A 24,574-nucleotide genomic window follows, 5' to 3' on the forward strand; every position below is an offset into this window, starting at 1 on the left:
CCATTAAAAATCAAGAAGATAGTTCGTTGCCAGAAATTGATCAACCAATTCCAAATAATGGAGTTCATTCACAAGTCAAAAAAGAAGATTCCAATTGTGATGATGTTGAGATGAAAGTGAGTGATCATCAAAGTTTGGGAGAGGAGTCAACATGTGAAGTAGTTATGGGGGTTCACCTTTGTCTAAGGAGAATTTTCAAACGTGATTGAGGTAGTTCCCTTTATCAACTTTGTCTTGTATGAGTGAAGACATTGATGTTACTTATAAATCTAAACAAACGTACCCAGAAGAGGAGGGTTGAGGTTCATCTCGAGCCCCGGTCTTGCCAATGGTAGTCATGGCGACATTGGCCATACTGACGAAGACGACAACAACATTGACAATGGTTAAAGATTTTCTTTCCAAATATGCGTCAATTATGAGTGTGAACAATCCCGAGGTCGAGAACAATATGGTTGTGGTTCCTACGCTTGTTCTTGCCAATGTTGCCTCTGTATAATGTTGAAAATTAAATATGTTTTAATTAGATGAATTATAGATGAATTGATTTATGAGAGTTGACAAAATTAAAGGATGAGAGTTAATTAAGTTAATGTAAGAGTTTTATGTATTTAAGTATGAAAGTTTCATGAATTAAAGTATTGGGGTTAATATGTTTTTTTTATGTATTTGAGTATGAGAGTTATGGACCCATGAGAATCCTATAAATAGGATTGTTTTGTAATGTAAAACATCGAAGTGTGAAAAGCTTTCCAAAGAAAGTGTTTTTGTGTCCTCTCAAACAATCTTTTGTTGATTATATATTTATGAGTGTCCATCACACGTTTCTAACAAAGTGGTACCAGAGTTGTGTTTTGGTTCCCTTCCAAATACCTCGATTTACGAAAGAAAATTATAGCATTTGATGTATTCAATGAAAGTAATGGGCTTGTAAACAAATTTGGGAGGCCCAAAAAGAATGGCAAAACCAAGGACTTACGAATGAGAGGAGATCTGACCCAAAAGAATTTGGAGAAACCACGTAGCCAAGTGCTGATCACACGTTGAGGTAAAACTTATCCTTTTTTTTTTTTTATTTTTTATTATTATTATTATTATTAATTGATTTTAGTTCATTTTAGTATTTGCAAAAATTCATATTCTTTCTCTAAGAACTTAAGCTCTCTCTCTAATGGCAAAGCTATCAGCTTTTGAATGTGTTGCATGCGTATGAAGGAAGCAGAAGAATAAGAATTAGAAGAAGGATTTAAAGTGGTTTGGCAACAGAGGGCTACGTCCACTAGCATCAACCTTGAAGGTGGATACAAATTCAGATAAGTATCTAACTCTCTAATTCTTACTCTCTTAGCTTGTTTGAAAATGAAATGGAGCTTTATATAGAAGAGTGAATTAGTTACAAACTAGTTTAGATACCGTTTTTCTTATATGTTACTTTCATACTGATAAGAAATAGTCTTCTGTCTTCAACAATCTCCACCTTGAAAGTAATTGTAAGAAATAACTGCTCCCTTTCTTGATGGTGTTCATCCTTTTTCAGGTAAATTGAAGCCTATCAGCTCTAGGCACTTCAGAAATTTGAGTTGGGATGTGGGCTTCGCCAGAATATCTATTGCGTTCTCATCGGTATGTATCTTTTCAACCTTGATTTTTCCATCTTCAATTTGTTTTCTCATATTTTACATCTACATGCTTTGTTCTGTTACGAAATTGAGAATTTTTTTTATAGATAGATGGTGCTTTGATTGTCACAAAAAATAGTATCACTGTTTTGTTTAGTGCCAAAGTCTTATAATAGTTCTTTTAACCATAAAGCTTCTTTGACCGCTTCAGGCAAGGCTATTAACTCTGCTTCTATTGTTGAAAAAGCAACAATAGATTGAAGGGTGGCCTTCCAGCTCAACAGGTTATGACCTAGTAGGAAAAAGTATCCTGATAAGGATCTCCTTTTGTCTAAATCACCTGCATAGTCTGAACCTACATAGCAAATGAGTGTAGGATTAGTGGAATAATTTCTTTTGTAAATGAGTCTAGCCTTTCTAGTACCACTAAGGTATCTGAGGATCCAATTAGTGGCTTCCCAGTGTCTTCTCCCAGGATTTGACATATAACAGCTGACTAGGCTAGCTCCATAGGCTATGTCGGGTCTGGTTGAGATCATCAGGTACATCAAACTTCCCACCCCCAGGGAATAGGGGACTCCAGACATATAGTTTGAGTGCTCTATGTCATCCTGTTTTGGAGAATTTGCTGTTGACAGTTTGAAGTGATGAGCTATTGGAGTTGTGACAGGTTTGGCCCCTTCTTTACAGAATTTCATTAAAATTTTCTCACAGTAGTTGTGTTACCTGATTGATAGCTCATCCTTGTTTCTATTTATGATAATTTCCACTCCAAGAATCTTCTTGGATTCTCTCAAATCTTTCCTTTCTAATTCTCTTTTCAACATAGCTTTGACTTTATTCAAGTCACATTTAGAACTCCTACTAGGAGTATGGCATCTACATATAACAATAGGTAGACTTTCTCTTTAAAAAAAAATTGAATTGATATAAACTCATCTATTATAGTTGCTTCTCAAGAATCCAATCTTTACGAGGCACTCATCGAACCTTTGGTACCAACACTAGGAGCTTGTTCAAACCCATATATGGATTTATTTAGTTGAAAAACCAGATCTTCATTATCTTGTTTGATGTAGCCTAGGGGCTACTTCATATCAATCTTCTCTGTTAAGTGGCCGTAAAAAAGTTGCTTTCACATCTAGCTGGTCAAGTTCTAATTTATCTTGAACTACCAAGGATAGTAGTATTTTTATGGAGGTTAGTTTGATTATAGGAGAGAAAATCTCTCTGTAATCTATTCCCTCCTTTTGAGAAAACCCCTTGACAACTAGCCTTACTTTAAATCTAGTGTTGGGGTTAATGCCTTAAATCTCGTAGGGTCATATAGTTTGTAATTGTAATGTACAAACATCTTATTTATTTAATAAATTAATTGATGTTTTATTTCATTTTGAGTTGCATTAACCACAAACCAATAAACTAAGTTCCAAGGTTATCTTGTAGCTTAAACATGTATGTCTATCATGTTTAAGTGATAACCTAAATAGTCTATAGTAGATGGATAAGGCTGGATACCTTATCCTGGTGACATTATGAGTATGACTCGCATTGTAGATGTTACAATTGTTGTAAAATGCTATAAATGATATGATCCTGATCATTCATGTAGAGACATGTGAGCGGGGATATTCTATACAAAAGTTTAGTCTCATTATTTAACGCTGTTCATAATAGAAACTTACATTTCACTAGGATAACCATATGCAACATGACCTGAATCTTGAGTGAGTTGTGAACTCCTACCCAAAAAGGCGGTTCTGTGATTTGTATGAGTGAGAGTGGTCAGATTGTCGATTCAACATGCCTACCATTTTAGAGATTCGTCTGATTGGGGAGTTGGGAACACAGCTACACAAGAGGGAATTCATTCATTCCCCAACATCGGGGTTAGTAGAAAAATTTCTCCCTCAAGGGCTGATTCCGAGGCTTGAACAATGTGGCGCTACACCCTCTCCTGGCCTGAGAGGGGTTTGGTCATAGTTGGACTATGAGTTATTGTTCATTAGAGGGATCGGTGGTACTTGAGTTAGATGTAACTACAGGGGCAAAACGGTAATTTTGGCCCAACTATACTTACGAGCAATTTGTGAAGGGTCATCGTACTGTTGATTGGTTATATCCAATGGACACAGAAATATATTTGTAGTACGAAGGGTGCGGCTAACAATTTTTAGTGGAGTGCTCGTTAGTTAACGGATGGTGAATAATTCAATTAAAGAGTTTAATTTATTATTCACATACCGTTGGAGCTTCAAGCTACTAGTCCATGAGGTCCCCTCTATAGCTCAACGGGTTTTAATAAGAATTAATTTTGGGATTAATTTTAATTGTTCAAATTAATTGAGGGAATTAATTATATGTGATATAATTAAATTAAATTATATATGATATAATTACTATAATGTATTTGGTACATTATAATATTAAGTATTTATGAGAGGAAATAAATATTTGAATATGATTCAAATATTAATTATATGAATTGGATTCATATGATTAAATTAATATAAATGTAATTTATATTAAAAGCCATTGGTGAGAGAAAGGAATGTTATATTTGATATAACATATAGTTTAATATATATTCATATGATAACTATATATATTATATGATAAGGTAGTTGTCATATGAATATATATTAAATAAATAAATAAATTTAATAAATTTATTTATTTATTTTTGAATTAATGTTTTTTGGGAGGGAGTTGTAACTCTCTTTCCCCTCTTTCTCTCCAGATCGTGTATGTGGGTTAGTTACACTTTTTTTTCTCTGTGTGGTGAAACATAAAAAATCACACAAGGAATTCTGATATCTGTAAGGCTCTTCATCACTTCTCCTCTCTCAATCCCTTCCCTCACCAAAATAGTCAGAGCCCATTCCTCCTGGATTCTCATCTAGAGAATACTGAGGTTGCTTTTGTGGTAGTTTTTTTTTTTTTTTTTTTTTTTTTTTTTTTTTTTTTTTATGTTCGTGATTTTCACAGTAAATAAGAATCATGAAGATTTTGTTCTTCAAGGATAAGTCTTCTATTCCCTTTTTCTCTTCTTAGTTTCTTAAGTATGTTGTATGTTTTGTTTAATTAAATGTATGATTTGTTCTGTTCCTCTGTAAAATTGCATTTTGTAAATTTTGAGAATTGGGACGATCCGCTTCCACTGCACACTCTTCACAGGGACCCTTCAATTGGTATCAAAGTCAGGTTTCTTGCCCAATTTTTCCAAAATTTCATATTAATTTTTTACAGTTTTTGGTGGGATTTAAGCATTCTGTAATTTTTCATGTGATGAATGTTTAAGAATGTGAATGTTTGGAATTATTGGATAATTTGTGGGATTGACACTGTTAGTTTATCGCTTTCATTTATAAATTGGTTTGTAAGGACCCCTATTTTGGGCTTATTTGTTTGTGACAGAGTCTGTAATTTAAAGTTTTGAGTCGCTCGTGCTGTTTCCAGTTAGTTTCGGAGAAAATTCAAAACAATGCTACGATGAGGAAGAAATCTTTTGCTATAAGATCGTGTAGCAAGATCGTGCAGCAAGATTGTATAGCTTTTTATTGCAAGATCGTGCAGCTATTACTACAATGTTTACTACGCGATTACTATAGAGAGTTCGATGGTGGGCGATTTGGTTCAAGCGATTCAAAGCCTGGTTCACTTGTTTCGAACCGAATGGTTTTTATCTTGTAATAGATAGTTACTTTGGTTAATTAAATTAATATAAGTGTTATATTAATTTAATTTTCAATATAGGTGTCCAATTCTAGTCCAATAATTTTTTTTAATTACGCATTTGATGTATGATTTATTTTTATTATTATATGTCATAATGTATGTCATATAGTAAAAATCCCACCATAGGTTATGCATTTAATTTCATGCATCATTTATATTATAAGTGTAATAATATATATAAGTGCATGATTTAATTAATATAACATGCTCATGCATCATATAATATAAGTGTTATACCATATGTTTGCATGCATTAATAACATAGCCATGCATTATTTATATTATAAATGTTATAATATATAGTTTTGAGTATGTATGGATGATTGTTATTAATTATTTCATTACATTATTATATAATTGTTATATAGAGTTAGTAATGAAATGGAATTGCATTAAGCATGACATTACATTAGGTAATTTATAATTGTTATAATTTACTAAGCATGTCATTTGAGGTAATTGATTGGTTTTAATTTTTATTCTTTTAGTCGTTATAATTAAATGAATTTAGAAATTAAAATCAATAATTCAGAATTACATGCAAACCTGACCACTCATTACTAACTTATATCGTAACAATAGTCTGGACCAATATGGAAGTTGGAAAAAAATACTTTTTTTAGTCCAGTTTAGAATTCGCTTTCTTTTTTATCTTACTTCGATGGATGTTTGCTAAGCACAGAAAAGTTTAGCGTATTTATTTGTTGTAATATCTCTTCTCCATTCATCACGACTGGTGGAGGTCTACGTTCAACTTTTCCATCATGTTGTCTACTTTGACGGTAACTATGATTCTCCGGAAGATAACGTCGATGTCTCATAAATGATATTTTTCCTTTTATCTCGAAGGACGAGTTATCTTCTTTGCATATTGGACATGCTTGATAAGCTTTTGTACTCCACCCAGATAAGTCACCGTACACAAGGAAGTCATTAATCGTCCATAATAAGGTAGCATATAGTTGAAAAAACTCACCAGCAACAAAATCAAAAGTTCGCACACCAATTGTCCACAACTCTTTCAACTTTTCAATCAACGGTTACAAGTAAACATCAATTTCCTTTCCAGGAGATTTTGGACCAGGTATGAGCAAAGACATGAAGAAGTTTGTTTCCTTCATGCATTTCCAAGGGGGAAAATTATAAGGAATTATCACCATAGGCCACATACTATAAGAAGTGCTCATATTTCCAAATGGATTGAAGCCATCTGAAGCTAATCCCAAACGAACATTTCGAGGATTTAAAGCGAATTCACGGTCAAAATGTTTCCACCTTTCTACATCAGCTGCATGTCGTAATACATCATCCGTTTCAACTCGCTTATCTTTATGCCATCTCATGTCAGAAGCACCTTCTTTTGATGCAAACAATCGTTTTAATCTCGGTATCAATGGAAAATGACACAATACCTTATGTGGTATTTTTTTACCCTTGCCATCATTAACTTTGTACCGAGACTCACCACAAACAGGGCATTGTTGCAAATCTGCAAACTCTTTCCAATACAATACACAATCATATTTGTACGCATGAATAGACTCATAACCTAGGCCTAAATCACGCAATTTTTGCTTGGCTTCATAAAAGGAAGTAGGTATAGAGATGCCAGCTGGAAACGCTGCTTTTAACAATTCCAGCAACATGTTAAACGATTTGTTACTCCAGCCGTTCAGAACTTTGATATGCATCAACTTCACTAAAAAGTTTAATGACGAAAATTGCGAACACCCAGGGTATAATTCATTACGTACGTCAGTCATTAAATCCTCGAATAAGTTCGTGGTATCTCTTTCTTGACCATTAAAGGACATTTCATTATTCTCAATCCTTCCTTCATTTGCATTTTCGTTTTCAATTGAACTTGTAAATCGTTTATAAGATTCAACATCTCATTTTCTTCGACAACATTACTCTCTATACTATCTACTTCAACATCCTGTATTGAATGACTTGTATGACTTCTAGATAAGTTTACTGGCTCTCCATGATATACCCATTCACAATATGAGGGAGATATTCCATAAGTTAATAGATGTCGTTCCACAATATCTATCTTTTCCCAAATTGAATTCATACAATTCTTGCATGGACATCTTATTCGTCCGGAATCATGAAACCTTGCCATATCTAAGAATTGTGATACTCCTTCTCTATACTCCACTAATAACTTATTCCTTAGTTTAATCCATTCTTTATTCATCCTTAAAAATAAATATTTTCTGACCAACTTGTAATCCAAAACAATAACCTGGATTAGAGGACAAAGTACAAAGTATTATTAAGCATTGAGTTCCATTATTTTCATTTCTTAAGGCAAAATAAACACATAGGTCCCTAGACCGCTTAAATTGTCTTAACAACTTTCAAATGTTTTATTTAGTACGTCTCAAGGCTTTCAATTTTGTGTCTAATATAGGCTTTTCATCTATTCAACATCTTCTAAAATTTACAAGCCTATTGGACACAAAATTTAAAGTTCAATTTTCTATTAGACACAAAAGTATGTCTAGTAGATTCTTTAAACATTTTTAAAATATTAAATGTGTTAAGTACCAAATTGGAGGTTTAAAGATTTATTTTATGTTTTTTAGATTAATATAGGTCTTTCATTTATTCAACATCTTTGAAATGTTAAAAATTTCAGATAAGATTTTAATGGGTATAATATTGATGGACATGATTTGTACAACAATTTCAAAAAATTAACAAAAGTGAATACAATATTTAAAACATTTTAATGGGCATTTCATATATGATTTAAATAAATATACAAGATAAAAAAAATGAGAAAATTACCGGTGAGGAGTCGACGGCGACCGCGGGCAGTTGATTGTAGCGGTAGCGGCAAAAATTGATGGAAGGAAAGGGAGAAATGGAAGAAAAATTTTATGGGAAAAATGGAAAGTGTAAGATGATTGAAGAAAAGGGAGAAATGGAAGAAAATTTTGATTGAAAAAATGGAAGAAATGTTGGATGGAAAAAATGGGAGTTAAAGTGTAAAATGATGAGAAAATGGGGAGAGGGAGGAAGAATGGTGAAGAAAAAGAAGGAAAATGGGAGAAAGAGGGAAAAAATTGAAAGGGAGAGGAAGAAAAACGGGGTGGCGGCGGTGGAGAGTTAGGCTTTTTTTAGAGGGAGAGAAATAAAAAATTTTAGGGGAGATCCGTCTAGAGTTTCCCGAGAGTTTAAACCAGACCCTTTTCCCGATGCCGCTCGACGGGCGTCAGAAGATCCGTCCGGAGTTCCTTGGGAACTCCCGACGGTTAACACCTGGCCTCGGAACTCCCAACGCCGCTTTAATGCGTCGGGAGTTCCCCTGACGTCGGTTTGGATGCGTCGGGAGTTCCAGGAGAACTCTCGACGAACCTTTACGGCGTCGAGAGTTCCCCGAAACTTCTGACGGTCCTTTACTTCGTCGGGAGAGACCGTCTCTCCCGACCACCCAACTCCCGACGCATTAAAACGGCGTTGGGAGTTCCTGTTTTTCTTGTAATGAGGTCACAGGGCCAAAGAACCTTTAGAGTAGTACATTCAAACCTCTGTGGTCCGATGAATGTAAAAGTTAGGGGAGGTTATGAATATTTCATCACCTTTATTGATGATTATTCAAGATATGTATACGTTTATTTAATGGAACATAAGTCTGAATCTTTTGAAAAGTTCAAAGAATTCAAGGCTGGCGTTGAAAATGCATTAAGTAAAACAATAAAGATAATTCAATCTTATCGAAGTGGAAAGTTTATTGATCTGACATTCCAAAATTATTCGATAGAACATGGAATAGTATCTCAATTCTTAGTACCTGGTATACCCCAACAGAATGGTGTATTAGAAAGGAGAAATCAAACCCTGTTGGACATGGTTCAGTCTATGATGAGTTACGCTTCCTTACCTGACTCGTTTTAGGGTTATATAATGGAAACTGTAGCATATATTTTAAACTGTATTCCATCCAAGAGTGTTACCATAACACCTTTGGAGTTATGGAATGGTCGTAAAGTTAGTTTACGTCATTTTAGAATTTGAGGTTGTCTAGCACATGTGCTTGAGGCTAATCTTAAGGAACTGGAATCTCGTTCAAAATTGTGCCTATTTGTAGGCTACCCCAAAGGAATGAGAGATGGTTACTTCTTTGACCCGAAAGAAAACAAAGTGTTTGTATTGTCAAACGTTACTTTTCTGGAAGAAGACCACATAAGGGAGCACAAGCCCCACAATAAAATTGTGTTGAATGAACTTTTCAAAGAAATTACTGAACCTTCAACAAGAGTTGTTGAAGAACCCAATACCTCAACAAGAGTTGTTGAAGTTGGATCATCTAGTAAGTTAAATTCACCTCAAGTGTTAAGGGAACCTTGATGCAGTGGGAGGGTTGCAAACCCACCTGTCTGTTACATGGGTTTAACTGAAATCCTAGCTATGGTAACTCACGTAGATGCTGAGGATCCATTGTCTTACAAGAAGGCAATGAAGGATGTTGACAAAGATGAATGAATCAAAGCTATGGATCTCGAAATAGAATCAATGTACTTCAATTCAGTATGGGATCTTATAGATTAACCTGATAGGGTAAAACCTATAGGTGGCAATGGATCTATAAGAGAAAACGAGGTGCTGATGGGAAGGTGTAAACCTTCAAGGCTAGTATGGTGACAAAGGGTTATACCTAGGTTGGGGGAGTTGACTATGAGGAGATTTTCTCATCGGTTGCCATGCTTAAGACTATCCAGATCCTTATGTCCATTGCCTCATATTATGACTATGAGATTTGATAGGTGGACGTTAAGATTGCCTTTCTGAATGATAATCTTGATGAGACCATTTATATGGAGAAGCCCAAAGGATTCATAATCCAAGGTCAAGAGCAAAGGGTTTAGAGGCTTAATCGGTCCATTTATGGACTGAAGCAAGCTTTTCGATCTTGAAACATAAGGTTTGATACTGCGATCAAATCTTATGGCTTTGATCAAAATGTTGATGAGCCTTGTGTATACAAGAAGATCATCAATAGTTTAGTTGCTTTCTTAGTGTTATATGTAGACAATATCCTACTCATTGGGAATGATGTAGGTCTATTGACTGAAGTTAAGAACTGGCTAGTGACCCAATTCCAAATGAAAGATTTGGGAGAGACTCAGTTTGTTATGGGAATCCAGATCTTCCAAGATCGAAAGAAAAAAAACGCTAGCTCTATCTCAAGCATCGTACATTGACAAAATGCTTGTCAAGTATTCGATGCAAAACTCCAAGAAAGGCTTACTGCCTTTCAGGCATAGAGTGATATTGTTTAAGGAACGGTGTCCTAAGACACCTCAAAAGGCTGAGAAAATGAGACGGATCCCCTATGCATTGGCTGTTGGCAATCTAATGTATGCGATGTTATGTACGAGACTTGACATCTATTATGTGGTGGGGATAGTCAGTAGATATCAGTCTAATCCAAGATTTGATCATTGGACCGCCGTTAAGGATATCCTCAAGTATCTATGAAGAATGAGAGACTACATGCTAGTGGATGGTTCTAAGGATCTGACCCTTACTAGATACACAGACTCTGATTTTCAAATTGATAAGAATTCTAGGAAATCTACATAAGGACCAGTATTCACTTTCAATGGAGGGGCAGTAGTCCGAAGGAGCACCAAGCAAGGGTGCATTGCTGACTCCACTATGGAGGTCAAGTATGAAGTAGCTTGTGAAGCTTCTAAGGAAGCTGTTTGGCTTAGGAAATTCTTGATGGATCTGGAAGTCATTCCAGACATGTCAAAACCCATCACACTTTAATGTGATAATAGTGGTGCTGTAGCTAATTCTCGAAAGCCTAGAAGTCACAAGTGTGAAAAACACATAGAGCGGAAGTATCACCTCATCCAAGAGATTGTGCATCGTGGGGATGTGATCGTCAAGGAGATATCTTCGGAGCACAATGTTGCTGGTCCATTTACAAAGGCCCTCACGGCTAAGGTATTTGAGGGTCACCTGCTGAGTATGGGTATATGGGACATGCTACATTTAGACTGGCAATTGGGAGATTTTTTACTGGGTGGTTTGTTCTCTAGTTTATTGCTTTGTGTACTTTGTATTATAGTTTGACTTTTACACTGTACACCCCACTAGCTTTAGATCAAGTGGGAGATTGTTGGGGTTGATGCCCTAAATCTCGTAGGGTCCTATAGTTTGTAATTGTAATGTACATTTTATTTATGTAATAAAATATTTGATGTTTTATTTCAAAATTAGTTGCATTAACCATAAACCAACAAACTAACATCCAAGGTTATCTTATAGCTTAAACATGTATGTAGAAACATACGGGTAGATCATGTTTAAGTGATAACCTAAATGGTCTGTTGTAGATGGTTAAGGCTGGATACGTTATCCTAGTGACACCACGAGTATGGCCCTTTTGTAGATGTTATAATTGTTGTAAAGTAATACAAATGATCTGATCCTGATCATTCATGTGGAGACATGTGAGCGGGGATATTCTATATAAAGAAGTTTGTATAAGACCGAATCATGAAATGTTTAGTCTCATTATATAACTTCATTCATAATAGAGACTTACATTTCACCAGGATGACCATAGGTAACATAGCCTGAATCTTGAGTGAGTTGTGAACTGTCTATGAAGGCGGTCCTCGGTCATTTGATTTGTATGGGTGAAAGTGGCTAGACCGTGACTCAACAAGCTCGTCTGATTGGGGAGCTGGGAACATGGCTACATAAGAAGGAATTCACTCTTTCCCCAACGTCGGGTAAGTAGATAAATTTTCTCCCTTAAGGGCTGATTCCGGGACTTGAACAATGTGGTGTCACACCCTCTCCTGGCTCGAGAAGGGTTCGATCATAGTTGGACTATGATTTATTGTTCATTAGAGGGATGAGTGGTACTTAAGGAGTTAAATGTAACTACAGGGGAAAAACGGTAATTTTGGCCGAGTTGTACTTACGAGCAATTTGTGAAGGGTCATTGTACTGTTGATTGGTCATATCCAATGGACACAGAAATATCTATAGTGTGAAGAGTGTAGCTGACAGTCTTTAGTAGAGTGTCCATCAATTAACGAATGGTGAATAATTTAAATTAAAGAATTTAATTAATTATTCACGTAACGTTGGAACTACAAGCTATAGGTCCATGAGGTCCCCTTAGTAGCTCAACGATTTTTAATGAGAATTAGTTTTTGGATTAATTATAATTGTTCAAATTAATTGGAAGAATAAATTATATGTGATATAATTAATTTAATTTAATTATATATGATATAATTAGTATAATGTATTTGAACATTATAATATTAAATATTTATGAGAAGAAATAAATATTTGAATATGATTCATATATTAATTATATGAATTGGATTCATATGGTCAAAATTAATATAAATGTGATGTATATTAAAAGCCATTGGTGAGAGAAATGTATGTTATATTTGATATAACATATAGTTTCATATATATTATATGATAAGGTAGTTATCATATGAATATATATTAAATAATTTATCAAATAAATAAATAAATTTAATTAATTTATTTATTTTTGAATTAATATGTTTTTTGGGAGGGAGTTAACTCCCTCCCCCATCTTTCTCTCCAGATCATATATGTGGGTTAGTTACACACTTTCTTCTTCTCTGTGTGGTGAAGAAAAGAAACATACAGAAAAATCTCACAAGGAGTTATGAGAGCAAAGGCTCTTCATCTTTTCTCCTCTCTCAATCCCTTCCTTCACCAAAATAGTCAGAACCCACTCATCCTAGATTCTCATTTAGAGAATACTGAGGTTGCTTTTGTGGTAGTAACTTTTTTTTTTTTTTTTGTGTTCATGATTTTCATAGTGAAGAGGAATTTTGAAGATTTTGTTCTTCAAGGGTAAGTTCCTATTCCCTTTTTCTCTTCTTAGTTTTTTAAGCATGTTGTATGTTTTGTTTAATTAAATGCATGATCTGTTTTGTTTCTCTTTAAAATTGCATTCTGTAAATTTTTTAGAATTGGGACGATCCGTTTCCACTGTACACCCTTCACAGGGATCCTTCAGTAAGTTCTTTGCTAACCATTGTGTCCGACCCACAACGTGTTATGACACTTCTTCATCAGTAATCCACGCAACTCCCCTGACCGAGGGAAATATAGACGGTTACCTTTAGTAAGGAGGAGGTCGTCTTCGACCCAAAACTGACGAGTCTTTCTTTCTCTCGCTAGTTGTACAATTTCCTGAGCCGCCTTATCACTTGCGAGGTCTGCCTTAATCATCTCTTGAATACTCCCACTCAAACTACTGGCTTTTAGATGAGCGAGCATGCACAAGCCACATACTTGCTCTTCCGACTAAGAGCATCTGCTTCTTGGTTGGCCCTACCCGGCCTATGTTCAAACTGAAAGTCAAATTTGGCCAAGCATTCTTGCCATCGTGCCTGTTTTGATGATAACTTGGGCTAGCTGAAAAAGTGGCTTATTGAACTATTGTCTATCTTGACCACAAACTTGGCACCTAGGGGTATTGTCTCTAGGCTTTTAGGCAATGAACAATGACCAACATTTCTTTCTCGGAAGCGACATACCGCTTCTCAACGTCATTCAACTTATGGCTCTCATACGCAATGGGGTGCCCATCCTAGAGAAGAACACCCCTCAAAGCAAAGTTTGATGCATCTGTCTCGACTTCAAAGGGCTTAGTAACATCGGCTATCCTGAGGATCCGTCCCTCTATCCTGGCTTTCTTCAAGCCTTCAAAAGCGGCTTGACACTATGGAGTCCACCTCCAACTTGTATCTTTCTTTAATAACTCCGTTAGGGGTCCCGCCCTTTTGGAGAACCCTCCATAAACCGATGATAGTAATTAGCTAATCCGAGGAAGGATAGCAATTCAGTGACGAAGATCGACACTTGCCAATCACGGATTGCTGCAAGTTTCCCCTCTTCCATCCTTATTTGCCCACATTCAATCACATGACCGAGGAAGTTGATGCGTTGTTGTGCGAACAAGCACTTTTCTCTCTTTACATATAACTGGTTTTTCCTTAACTTTTCGAAGACTAACTGCAGGTGGACCTGGTGTTCCTCTATGGACAGGTTGCACACAACTATATCATCAAGGTAGACTACCACAAACTTGTCTAGATATTCATGAAACACTTGGTTGATTAACGTACATAACGTAGCTGGGGCGTTGGTCTGGCATGACGTCAATGTATCTGTCTAACATATACTGTATCTCCTTGGGAACAGATTCTTTCGGTCCTTCTTTCCCAACCACGAGAATGGCCATGAAGGTAGGTTCGTCACGGGCTAGCCCTTTCTTCAGTTGGAGAGCCAATATCATTTTCACCTTATCTGGCTGTTTGATGTTTGTCGGCGACAATGGGGTTCAACCCCGTAATTACCAAACATTTGACTAGAGGCATATGGATGACCTTGTGCTCGAGGAGAAACTCCATCCCTAACACAACATCAAAGTCATCCATCTTTACGATCACAAAATCAGTCTATCTAGCCCATGAACCTAGTTTTACCGTGGCTCTGCGTCTCGCTAAAATTTCACGTTCTTGGGGAAGAATTGAGAATGAAATTCCTATTTCAACATATCCTATGTGCAATGGTACATCAAACCTCTTGAATGTCCATGAAACGGGACCTCCACCATAACTTAGCGTTTTCTGCCAGGTGTATCGTCACCAAAGTGATCTTAGACTCTTCAGTCACTGTATTCGTTGCCCTGAAATATTACTCCATATCAAAGATGAAATTTCTAGGGCTTTAGCATCGCGAGCCCTACAGAAGGGCTTAGGTTCGGGTATTTTCACCCTGTTAAACTGGACTACACCCCCAACTGGGGCTTGGTTTCCCACCACTTTCATGGTGAGGTTTAATCTTGCACTGACGTCCGCGATCTCTGTCCTGATGACATTGAGGGCAGCTCTAAAGTCCTCTGAAAAACTGTTCACCATCTGAACTATCACTTTCTGTGAGTTGTTTAGTTCTTCGACACGCTCTTCCATATGAGCAATAGAGCTTGTTGAGTTGTCCTCACATTCAAAGCTACCAGATATGGTAGCCTTTGCTTCTAGGGTCTCAACCCTTGTCATCAACTTCTTGACGAGCATTCCATCTAAGTGGCTAGCTATCGCATCGATTTCGTCAGCCTTCTCAGAGATTTATTCTAACCAACTTTCTAGGAACCGAACATGATCAGGGACTTCTCTTAGATAGAGCAGTTGCTCTTTTATCTCAACCAACGATCAACATGGGACTTGCCCAACTGTTTTGTAGCAGACATGATTGCAGCTTTTCAACTTCACGAGCCAACGTGGCTCTGATACCAACTGTCACAATCGCCCTTTCGGAAGCTTCACTCAGCGATTGTGTAGCACTTGTTCCTTCTGGAGAAGCCAATTCGAATTCGGATCGTCGATGGCACATCGGGTGCCTCTACCATCCTCCACCCCCGTTTCTGGGAAAACGGTTTTAGAAAACAGGTTTAGAGGAAAAGGTTTTCACAAAAGTTTGAAAGCATGATTTGAGTAAAGAAAGCTTGTAGTAGACTAGAAAGCAATAAGCAACAACAACGACTTTATAGCATATTATTCCGAGTATGAGGAAATGATGATTAGTTTTATCCCCATATAGTGCATTTTGAATAAAAAGCTAATTGGCACCCTTACATATGCAAAAGGGCGAGCTATCACTTACAACAAAAGTACAAGGAAAGCAAACTAACTTAACTAATGAAATACATAACATGAAAGCATGATAAAAAGGGATTGGATCGGCATGTGGCCATGGGCAACACGCCTTGGACAAGCATGACCGTTACAGCAGGCACATGGCAATAAATTTTTCAAAAACACATAAATTTTTGGGGAAATACCTTTATGGTCTCTAAGTGGATCTAATTTCTGTTTAGTCGTCCCTAGGGGCTCCCAAATGTACACAAAATAGTTCTTGAGTTTTTAGTTTGCTTTCAATTTAGTCGCTAGGTCTCAAAGTATTACAATTTTACCCTTTAAATTTGAGTTTTGTTTCAATTTTGTCTCTAAGTTTCAAGATTTATACTTTTAACCTCGATTTTTTTGTTAAATACTAACTTTCAGTTTTTAATGTTAATATCTATTAATGAATTTTAAAAAAATAAAAGAATTTTATAATTAATTAAGTTTCACTATTTAAATTGAGGTTTAAAGACTAGTTTGGTCCTTATACTTTTGGATTTAGTTTACACTTTTAAAATGTTCATTTTGGTTTCTATACTTTCAAGTTTGGTTTATTTTGATTCTTGTATATTTAAAATATTTATTTTGATCTTTTTACTTTCAAATTTGATTCATTTTGGTTCTTGAACTTTCAAACATTGACCATTTTGATTCTTTAAAAGTGAAATATAAATGAAGGGTCAAAAACATGGTCGCATTATAAAAGTACAATGACTAAAATGAACCAAAGTTAAAAATACAAGAGCAAAAATAAACATTTTAAAAGTATAGGGACCAAAATAAACATTTTAAAAGTATAAGAACCAAAATAAACCAAAACCAAAAGTATAGAGATCAAAGTAGTATTTAAACCTTAAATCAATTTTAAATTTTCACATCATATAATTTTAAATCAATCAATTTATAAACATTAACCCCAAAGATTAAAAATGAGTATTTAGTGAAAAACTAAGGCTAAAAGTGTAGAGCTTGAAACTTACAAATCAAATTAAAATAAAACTCAAATCACAAGGGTAAAATTATAATATTTTGACACTTAATGACTAAATTGAAACTAAACTTAAAACTTAAAGAATTAAAATTGTAATATTTTGAAATATATGAAGTAAATGAAAATTACTGAACTAGATTCAAAATATAGGGACCGAAAAGAGTTTTTCCCAAAATTTTTATACAAAATAAAAAAAGAATACACACAACAAGGAACTTGATATATATATTATTTATTCTAAATATTTATCCCTCTGATGTACATACAAAATCCTTATCCCAAATATATATTCTTATCCAAAAAAAACCTCCATATCCCATATATGATAAATTAATGTATTTCAAGTCGGTGAATAATATGTCCAATAATGAAAAATCAAATACAAGCATCTTTCATTATTCTTAGTCATCCCATTTCCTTACAAACTTTGACCTTCCCAGCCAGCCTTTTGTTTTTAGGTAAGTAATGAATATCTGGCCAAAAAATTACCAAAAGAAAATAAATTCAGGGAGTGAACAGAAAAAAAAAATAATAATAAAAGAAAACTAATAAAGGAAAAAGAAATTCATAGTTCATATAATAATATTATATTGGCAGAAGAAAAAAACTTGTATACTTATTTGGCTTATTAAAACTCAAAGTAAGTCATCACACAATCTCTTTCCTTGGTGAAAATTTATATATATATATATATATATGCTTGAAGTTTTAACCATTTTAGTGATACAAATCACTCAAGCATTATTTGGGAAAGAAATTGTTCCCTCCAATATATATAATATAGTCATATGATTAATTAATAAGATCAGATCAGCCTCATCACGTATTTACTTCGCTCCATTGAAAAACTTCTTCCGCAACTTCAACTTCGGTGATATCCAATCCGAAAGGTTAGCAATCATAAATCCCAAAAATACCTAAACAACAAAATTACATGTTATTTCATTTAATACATTGATAAAGCTAATGTAATACGTAAGTAATTATGATATCAATATCTAAAGTGTGTATGTGTATATATATTATTACTCACTTGAACAGATCCAAAAATGTAAATCAAAGAATAATGTCGGCCGTGGAGGACCATGTCTCCTAACATGGCAAGTGGTATAGTTAGAGATGCACCTAAAGCGGCTACAAGTGGACTTGTCCAAACAACACCCATCGCCCTGAAATTAATTAACGATCAATGATTTCAAAGATTCATTAACTTTAATTTAGTGATGAATTTTGAGGGAAAATTTATGTTACCAAAAGTAATCTGAGACAAAATTTGAGACAAAGCAATTGGCAAGCACAAGTTCTGCCACTTTAGTGGATTGAGGTATCATAAATTTGGGTTCTATTCCAATGGCTCTCAATGGCCATACTGAAAAAAAAAAACATACAAAATAAATTAGAAAAAAAAACCCAAGTTTAATTGAGAATTTAAAACAACAACAAAAAAAAGATGTTTTTATTTTAATTGATGAGTATTAATTAAAATTTCTTACTTAGCCACCAGAGAGTAGTGAGAGTGAATAATCCAACATATCCCAAAAATTTCTGCATGTCAACTTTTTCTCCTTCTTCCCCTGCATACTTCTTCAAAAGTACTGCATGAAATCTTTCATATTATTAATTGCAACTATAAAACCATAAAATTAGGACAAGTTTAATTTAAATCCCATTTTCTTACAACAAATTTTGTTAGATTATTTAGAATAATAACTACTTTGGTCGTTATTGTAATATTTTGCTTCAAACAAATGGCTAAAAGTATTGGGTAGCAAAATAATAATAAAAAATAGGTTAAAAATTATTTTTGTCCCAAAACTTTTCAATTGGTAAGATTTAGTTCTTGTACTTCCAACTAACCATAGTAGAGTCCGTCGGTTAGAGCAGAGAGTAGAGCAAAAATATCTCCAACGTACGAATGCTTTCCATGCCTAAAATTCAAACATATATATAATTCGTGAGTCGATGTCTTTACTTTGTCTTTTGTATCAATAAAGATGTTGTTCTTACTTATAAATCTAAATGAACTTACTCGGACGAGGAGGATCGGACTTCATCTCGAGCCCAAGTCTTGCCGACGGTAGTCATGGCCACGCCGGCCATACTAACGATGACGGCAACAACATTGACGATGGTTAAAGATTGTCTTTCCAAGCATGCGTCGATTATGAGTGTGAATAATCCTGAGGTTGAGAACAATATGGTTGTGGTTGCTACGCTTGTTCTTGCCAATGCTGCATTTGTAAAATACTGCAAAATTTTCACAATTTCGTTCATAATTTGGTCGGTTAAAAAAATTCCTTTAATTTCAAGTAATTTAATTGAAATACAACTTCACAAATATTAAGAAAGTTGTAAATGAGATAAATAAAGTTTTAAAACAGTTGAGTTATACACGTTGAAATATGGCACGGTGTACAATTTGGTAAAATCTTTCCTAATTATACGAAAGTGATACTTAATTAATCCATATGCTTTAATTAATTCCCAATTTCATCTTAAATCTTTAAAAATTCTTATTTGTGTCCTTCCAATTTTTTCCTTTTTTATTAAGCTTAAACTTTTGCTGCCATCATTTCACACGTGAAGTCCAACTTGTGACATGTTGCACATGTTACTAATTTCATACATTAACAAAATATATTTCTTAGTTGTGATATGTTACTAACTTAAATATGTTAATTAAAAATAATAAATAATAGACATGTTACTAATACAGGAGCATAAATAAGACTAACGTGTCTAAATCCTCCATTTTTACTGGTCGAACTAAAAATTAAAATAATAATAACAATATGTTTAAATGTGAAATTGAGAATTTTATAAAAATAAAAGATGAAATTATTGAGTATTATCCTTCACACTTTTTGTATATTTCGTTTAAACTTTTTATTAAGTGTGGGATATAGTCGAAAGAAATAAACGAGTCTTTTCTTAAAGAAACATGTAAGGTTCGAACTTTTTGAATGTTAATATATCTCTAAATTAATTGAGCTATGCACATGTTAACAAAAGTAATGGATCTAGAATGCACGAAATCATCTCGAGACAACAAAATCAAGTTTCCTTAAAAGAAGAAATGGAAAAAAAAAAAAAATTGCATGTACTAACCTCAGAGACAAACCAAATGGGACCAATGACAAGAGCCAAAACAGCAATTTGCTTTGTACTACACTTTGTTTCCTCTGTTTTCAATATGGTCATCTCCAAATTTTCAGCTTCACATTCACAGCCACCATTATGATTATTATTATTAACTCTTAAATCTTCACCTTGAATAATGTTCACCACACATTGAACATCACCATTTCCCACCTCTGAAATTATATTATTATTATTATTATTATTATTATTATGATCATCTTCTATAGAAGATTGGTTTGTTCTTTCTTCTAAAGCTGGCAATGGAGGCTGAAGCTCTGCAACTTTTCTGGAATTTCCATTTCGAAAATGGCTTCTAAAAATCTTCACTATGCATTCCTTGATGAATGCAATTGCAAGATAAGCCACCAACATGGAGGTCCCAACATACGTCACCACAAACGGATGCTCGTAATCCGTAAAAATACTCTATCAAACATCGAAACATCGTAACCGTTACAAATACGAATAAATGATTGTCGATCTATTTAACATGATATCATAATAATAAAAAAAAAAAAAAAAATTAACTCATTAGCTTAAACTTTTGAATTAAGAAGAGCGTAAGTATAAAAATTACCTGTGTAATCTCGGCCGAGGCAACCCATATAACTACAACAGCAACAAGAAGAATCAGCCCCACTTTGTACTTCCAAGCCATGAAATCAAGATGATATTACACACAAATAAAGGCTTATAAATAAATAAAATATATATATATTATATATATTCTCTTTTGATTTATGAAAATAACCCAAATATTTAAAATATATAGTTGGTGTTTAACTGATATGAGAAATAAATTCAGTGGTCTTTTGCTTAAGAGCTTTCCTCTAAAATCACTCCCTTTATATAACCATTTTCTTACATGCTGGTTTGGTGAAAAATATATATATTTTTTAAATAGATTTTCTATTTATTATTATTATTAATAATAATAATTTTGGTTCAAAGGGAAGATTTGTAATGTTGTGGTGAAGGTGGAGCTGCCAAAAGTCTAAAATGGATAAATATTATTATTATTTTTTCTTCATTTTTACTCTGTTTGTGAGTTTCTCTGTGGCTAGTCGCATTTGAAGCAAAAATGTTCTTTTTCTCTATTTCTACGTATTTCTATTTACTATCAATTTTCTTCATCAAATTATTGACTAAATTATCTCCACAGGACTAAAGTACAATAACATATCCAATTTATATATCTTTACATTGATATTGAAATTTAAGCTCATGTAATTATGTCTTTGAAATAATGTAATTATTTGAAATATTTTGTTTTCGCCTCTAGACGTTTGAAATCTTTTCTACTTCTAATTGGTACACTTACGTTTACAATTTTTTTTTTTTTTTTCGTTTTTAGTTTAACAATTGTAGGAGCGGATGAATATTGAAATTTTAAAGAAAAATTAATATAGAGTAAATAAATTGTTTTGTAATCTTATATTTAGAGATGTATTGATAAAGTTTGACGAATTTGTTTTATTAATCTTTTTTTTGTGAGAGATTGTATTTTCTTTTTTTTTTTAAAAAAAAAAAAGTGGTGGAAAACACATCCCTCTTTATTGTTTTTTAATTAATTGTGAGGATGAACGTATCTCTCACTTTCTTTCTCCTTTTATTGTTTTCTTTTTTTTTTCTTTTCTTTTTAATGTTAATTTTTTTACAAAAAAATCATAGATAATTTTATAATTTATTAAAAATTATTAACAATTTTTATTTTAAATGTTTTTTTTAACTCTATTGACATTTTTTTTGTCCTTCACATTCAAATGATATTAGTGGAGTTTGTTTTTACAAAAATAATAATTATAGAGTTTTATTATCATGTAAAACATCTCCACATACTTAGAGATTAAAAATATTATTTTTTAAAAAAAAATTAGAGACCAAATAAACACTAATTAACATCAAATTTTGGAACAAAATTTTTTTTTTTTTCAAAGAAAAAATATGGGAGATGCATCTCTCCAATTTTTTTTTTTAATTAATTGTGAGGCATGTGCATCTCTCATTTATTTCTATTTATTTATTTTAATTAATTGAGAATTTTTTTCTTTTTTTATACTCGTCCATTTCTATATCTTTATATTGATATACTTGTATTCATATATCTTTTCACTAACATTAAAATTTAAGTTAACATAATTGATATCTTATTTATTGAGTTATATTTGAATTTGTTATGTTCACATCCATAACAGAGAAGATGCAAATTTTTGTTATATTTTTAGTCTCTAGTGTAAATGCTTTATTTTTATTTTAAATTATTGTAAACATAATTCTAATACCATGGTAAATTTTATTTCGGAATCCAAGTATACATGTTACCAGAAATATTCGAATTTTGAACTTTCATTTTAATAAGGTTATATATAATATTTTGCACATGTGATGCAATTAATCTTGACTTCAAACGTGGAGAAAGGCAATTAAGGAGATATATTTTTCTATGTATATATATATATATTTGAATAGGTAATAATATACATTTTTCTATGTATATTATTTTTGTACGAGAAAAAGATCACAAAACACTTTCTTTCCCTTTTTTTTATTTAAAAAATCTCCACCCTCAACTTCCTTGCAAAATTTTAAAAAAACAATCAACTTTTATTATTTTATTTCAAATACTTGAGTGATATGTATATTGTAACATGAGCATATCTCAATTGGTATACATTTATGTTGATGTCGAAAATTGAACCAATGTTGAATTTGTAACTCTCGAAGAAGAGTAGCCCAATATCCTACAAAATGAACAAATCTAAACATCAGTGTGGTGTTGAGTCAATTCTACTCTGACGCTTAAGAAAGAGTTAGGTTTGAAAATAGCTCAAGTGATATAAAATAAGTTTGAGTTTTTAGCATACCTCTCTTTGATCGCAGCTCGAAGATTATATAGGTCGATCTTTTAGTAACTGAAGCTGGCACGACCTTTACTCTTCCAAGTCATTTCCAAACTTCTCTTCAGTCATTATCCATTCGAGCCATCATTGGTAGGGTTGGTACACACCTCAACCATTAATGTGTTTGATCTTTGGATGAGCTTTTGGTATCTGATTATCCATTGATTAATGAGTCATTAAACTTATTATTTAATTATGACTCTTTATCCAAACTTAGCAATAAAATTACCCCTTTATGGGTCTGGTTAGGCTTTTCTCCAACTTCATTGACACATTCATCCTAGGCATCTCTAGCTTTATTGACTAAAGAACCTTAGCAGATCTTGGTGATATTGAACACATAGATGAATAATTTTTTTTTAATTTCTTAACCCATGATTTTCATTAGTTATTATTAGAGTATGTAACAACTTTTCGCAGCTCGATCTAGCATCTCGGGTTGGCAACTCGGGTTGGGAGCTGGATCTAGTGAAACTCGTAATTTCATCAAGTCTATTAAAATTTTTGTATCCAGCTTTTATTTGCAGCTCAAACTTGTAGCTTGACCTATTGAAACTTGCAATTTCTAGCTTTACTTCGAAAAAGTTATAGCATCCTTTGCAGCTTAAGCTGTCAACTTAAGTTTGCAGGTTGATCTAATGAAGCTTTAATTTTAACTTTTTCCTGTATAACTCTCATTTTTCTTACAAACTCAATTGTTAGAGCATGTAACACGTCTTCGTGGTTCAAACTGATAGCTCGATCTAATAAAGCTTGTAATTTCAGTTTTTCCTTCAATGAAGTTATAGCATTCTCTGCCCCACTCAGGCAAGACGGATTTTAATCACAAGACAAAATTCTTATTTTTCGAGTAAAATAGAAGACTCAAAAAGATAATTCTCATTGCTTAAATAGAAAAAACCACGACATTTTTTTCCAAACTTGAAACAAAGCTGAAAAATACAAAGTTTTCATTAAGAAAGAAATAATAGCTTGGATCAATGCTAATTCGACGCACCATCACTTGTGGATGCACTTCGAGTATGTCATCTGTTGACCAAGCAAACATATCTACGTTGCTTCTTAGAAAAACTTAATAGCTTCCCTCTTGTTAACTTCCTAACCTTGTCCCAATGCTAACTCTCTAGGTGTTAGATAGCAATGAGATAAACTTTAATGGCACAGTTGGGTTGCCCCAAGGCCTAAACTCAACTTCTTGCTTGAGATTGGTAACATCATCCAAGTCATTTCATTAATTAATGTATCACTCACCACAGGTGTCGAGGCATGATTCTTGACCTCGGGCTCCTCTGTGGCTTGAAGAAACATCTTATCTCCCACTCTAGTAATATCATCAATGGCATGCATTACTTCTACTTTACCCTCTAGATTTCTCATGACAATCTGATAGCATTCTCGGGGCATCAGTTGCTCTCCTCTTACAATCTCAACCCCATTTGGAGTAGGTAACTTCAAGAGTTGATGATA

The 24,574-nt window shown here is 33.6% G+C and overlaps 1 protein-coding gene and 1 long non-coding RNA gene across 4 annotated transcripts; one reads left to right on the forward strand and one right to left on the reverse strand.

Moving 5' to 3' along the window:
- The first annotated feature begins 1,111 nt into the window (after positions 1-1,111).
- On the forward strand, positions 1,112-5,372 carry LOC120071409 (uncharacterized). The gene is made up of 2 exons (XR_005480245.2): positions 1,112-1,623; positions 5,037-5,372. It is a non-coding gene; the product is annotated as an uncharacterized LOC120071409 (long non-coding RNA).
- An 11,893-nt stretch (positions 5,373-17,265) lies between these two features.
- On the reverse strand, positions 17,266-21,044 carry LOC120071896 (putative transporter C405.03c). 3 transcript variants are annotated; one of them, XM_090310641.1, is made up of 10 exons: positions 20,785-21,044; positions 20,336-20,633; positions 20,175-20,248; positions 19,096-19,313; positions 18,924-18,994; positions 18,560-18,661; positions 18,318-18,435; positions 18,100-18,235; positions 17,898-17,983; positions 17,266-17,539 (listed from the first exon to the last, which is right to left on the reverse strand). In XM_090310641.1, exons 1-10 carry the CDS (start codon positions 20,863-20,865, stop codon positions 17,521-17,523), a joined length of 1,203 nt encoding a protein of 400 aa, XP_090166767.1. In that variant the 5' UTR covers positions 20,866-21,044; the 3' UTR covers positions 17,266-17,520. The 3 variants fall into 3 exon arrangements, with proteins under 3 accessions (XP_090166767.1, XP_090166766.1, XP_038880237.2); XM_090310640.1 differs by having other exon boundaries at positions 20,175-20,633; positions 20,785-21,042; XM_039024309.2 differs by lacking the exon at positions 17,266-17,539 and having other exon boundaries at positions 17,620-17,983; positions 20,175-20,633; positions 20,785-21,041.
- Between the last annotated feature and the right edge of the window lie 3,530 nt (positions 21,045-24,574).

Source organism: Benincasa hispida, chromosome 2 (assembly GCF_027475165.1).
Source record: "Benincasa hispida cultivar pf3 chromosome 2, pf3_genome.v1.1, whole genome shotgun sequence".
Lineage (NCBI taxonomy): Eukaryota > Viridiplantae > Streptophyta > Magnoliopsida > Cucurbitales > Cucurbitaceae > Benincasa > Benincasa hispida.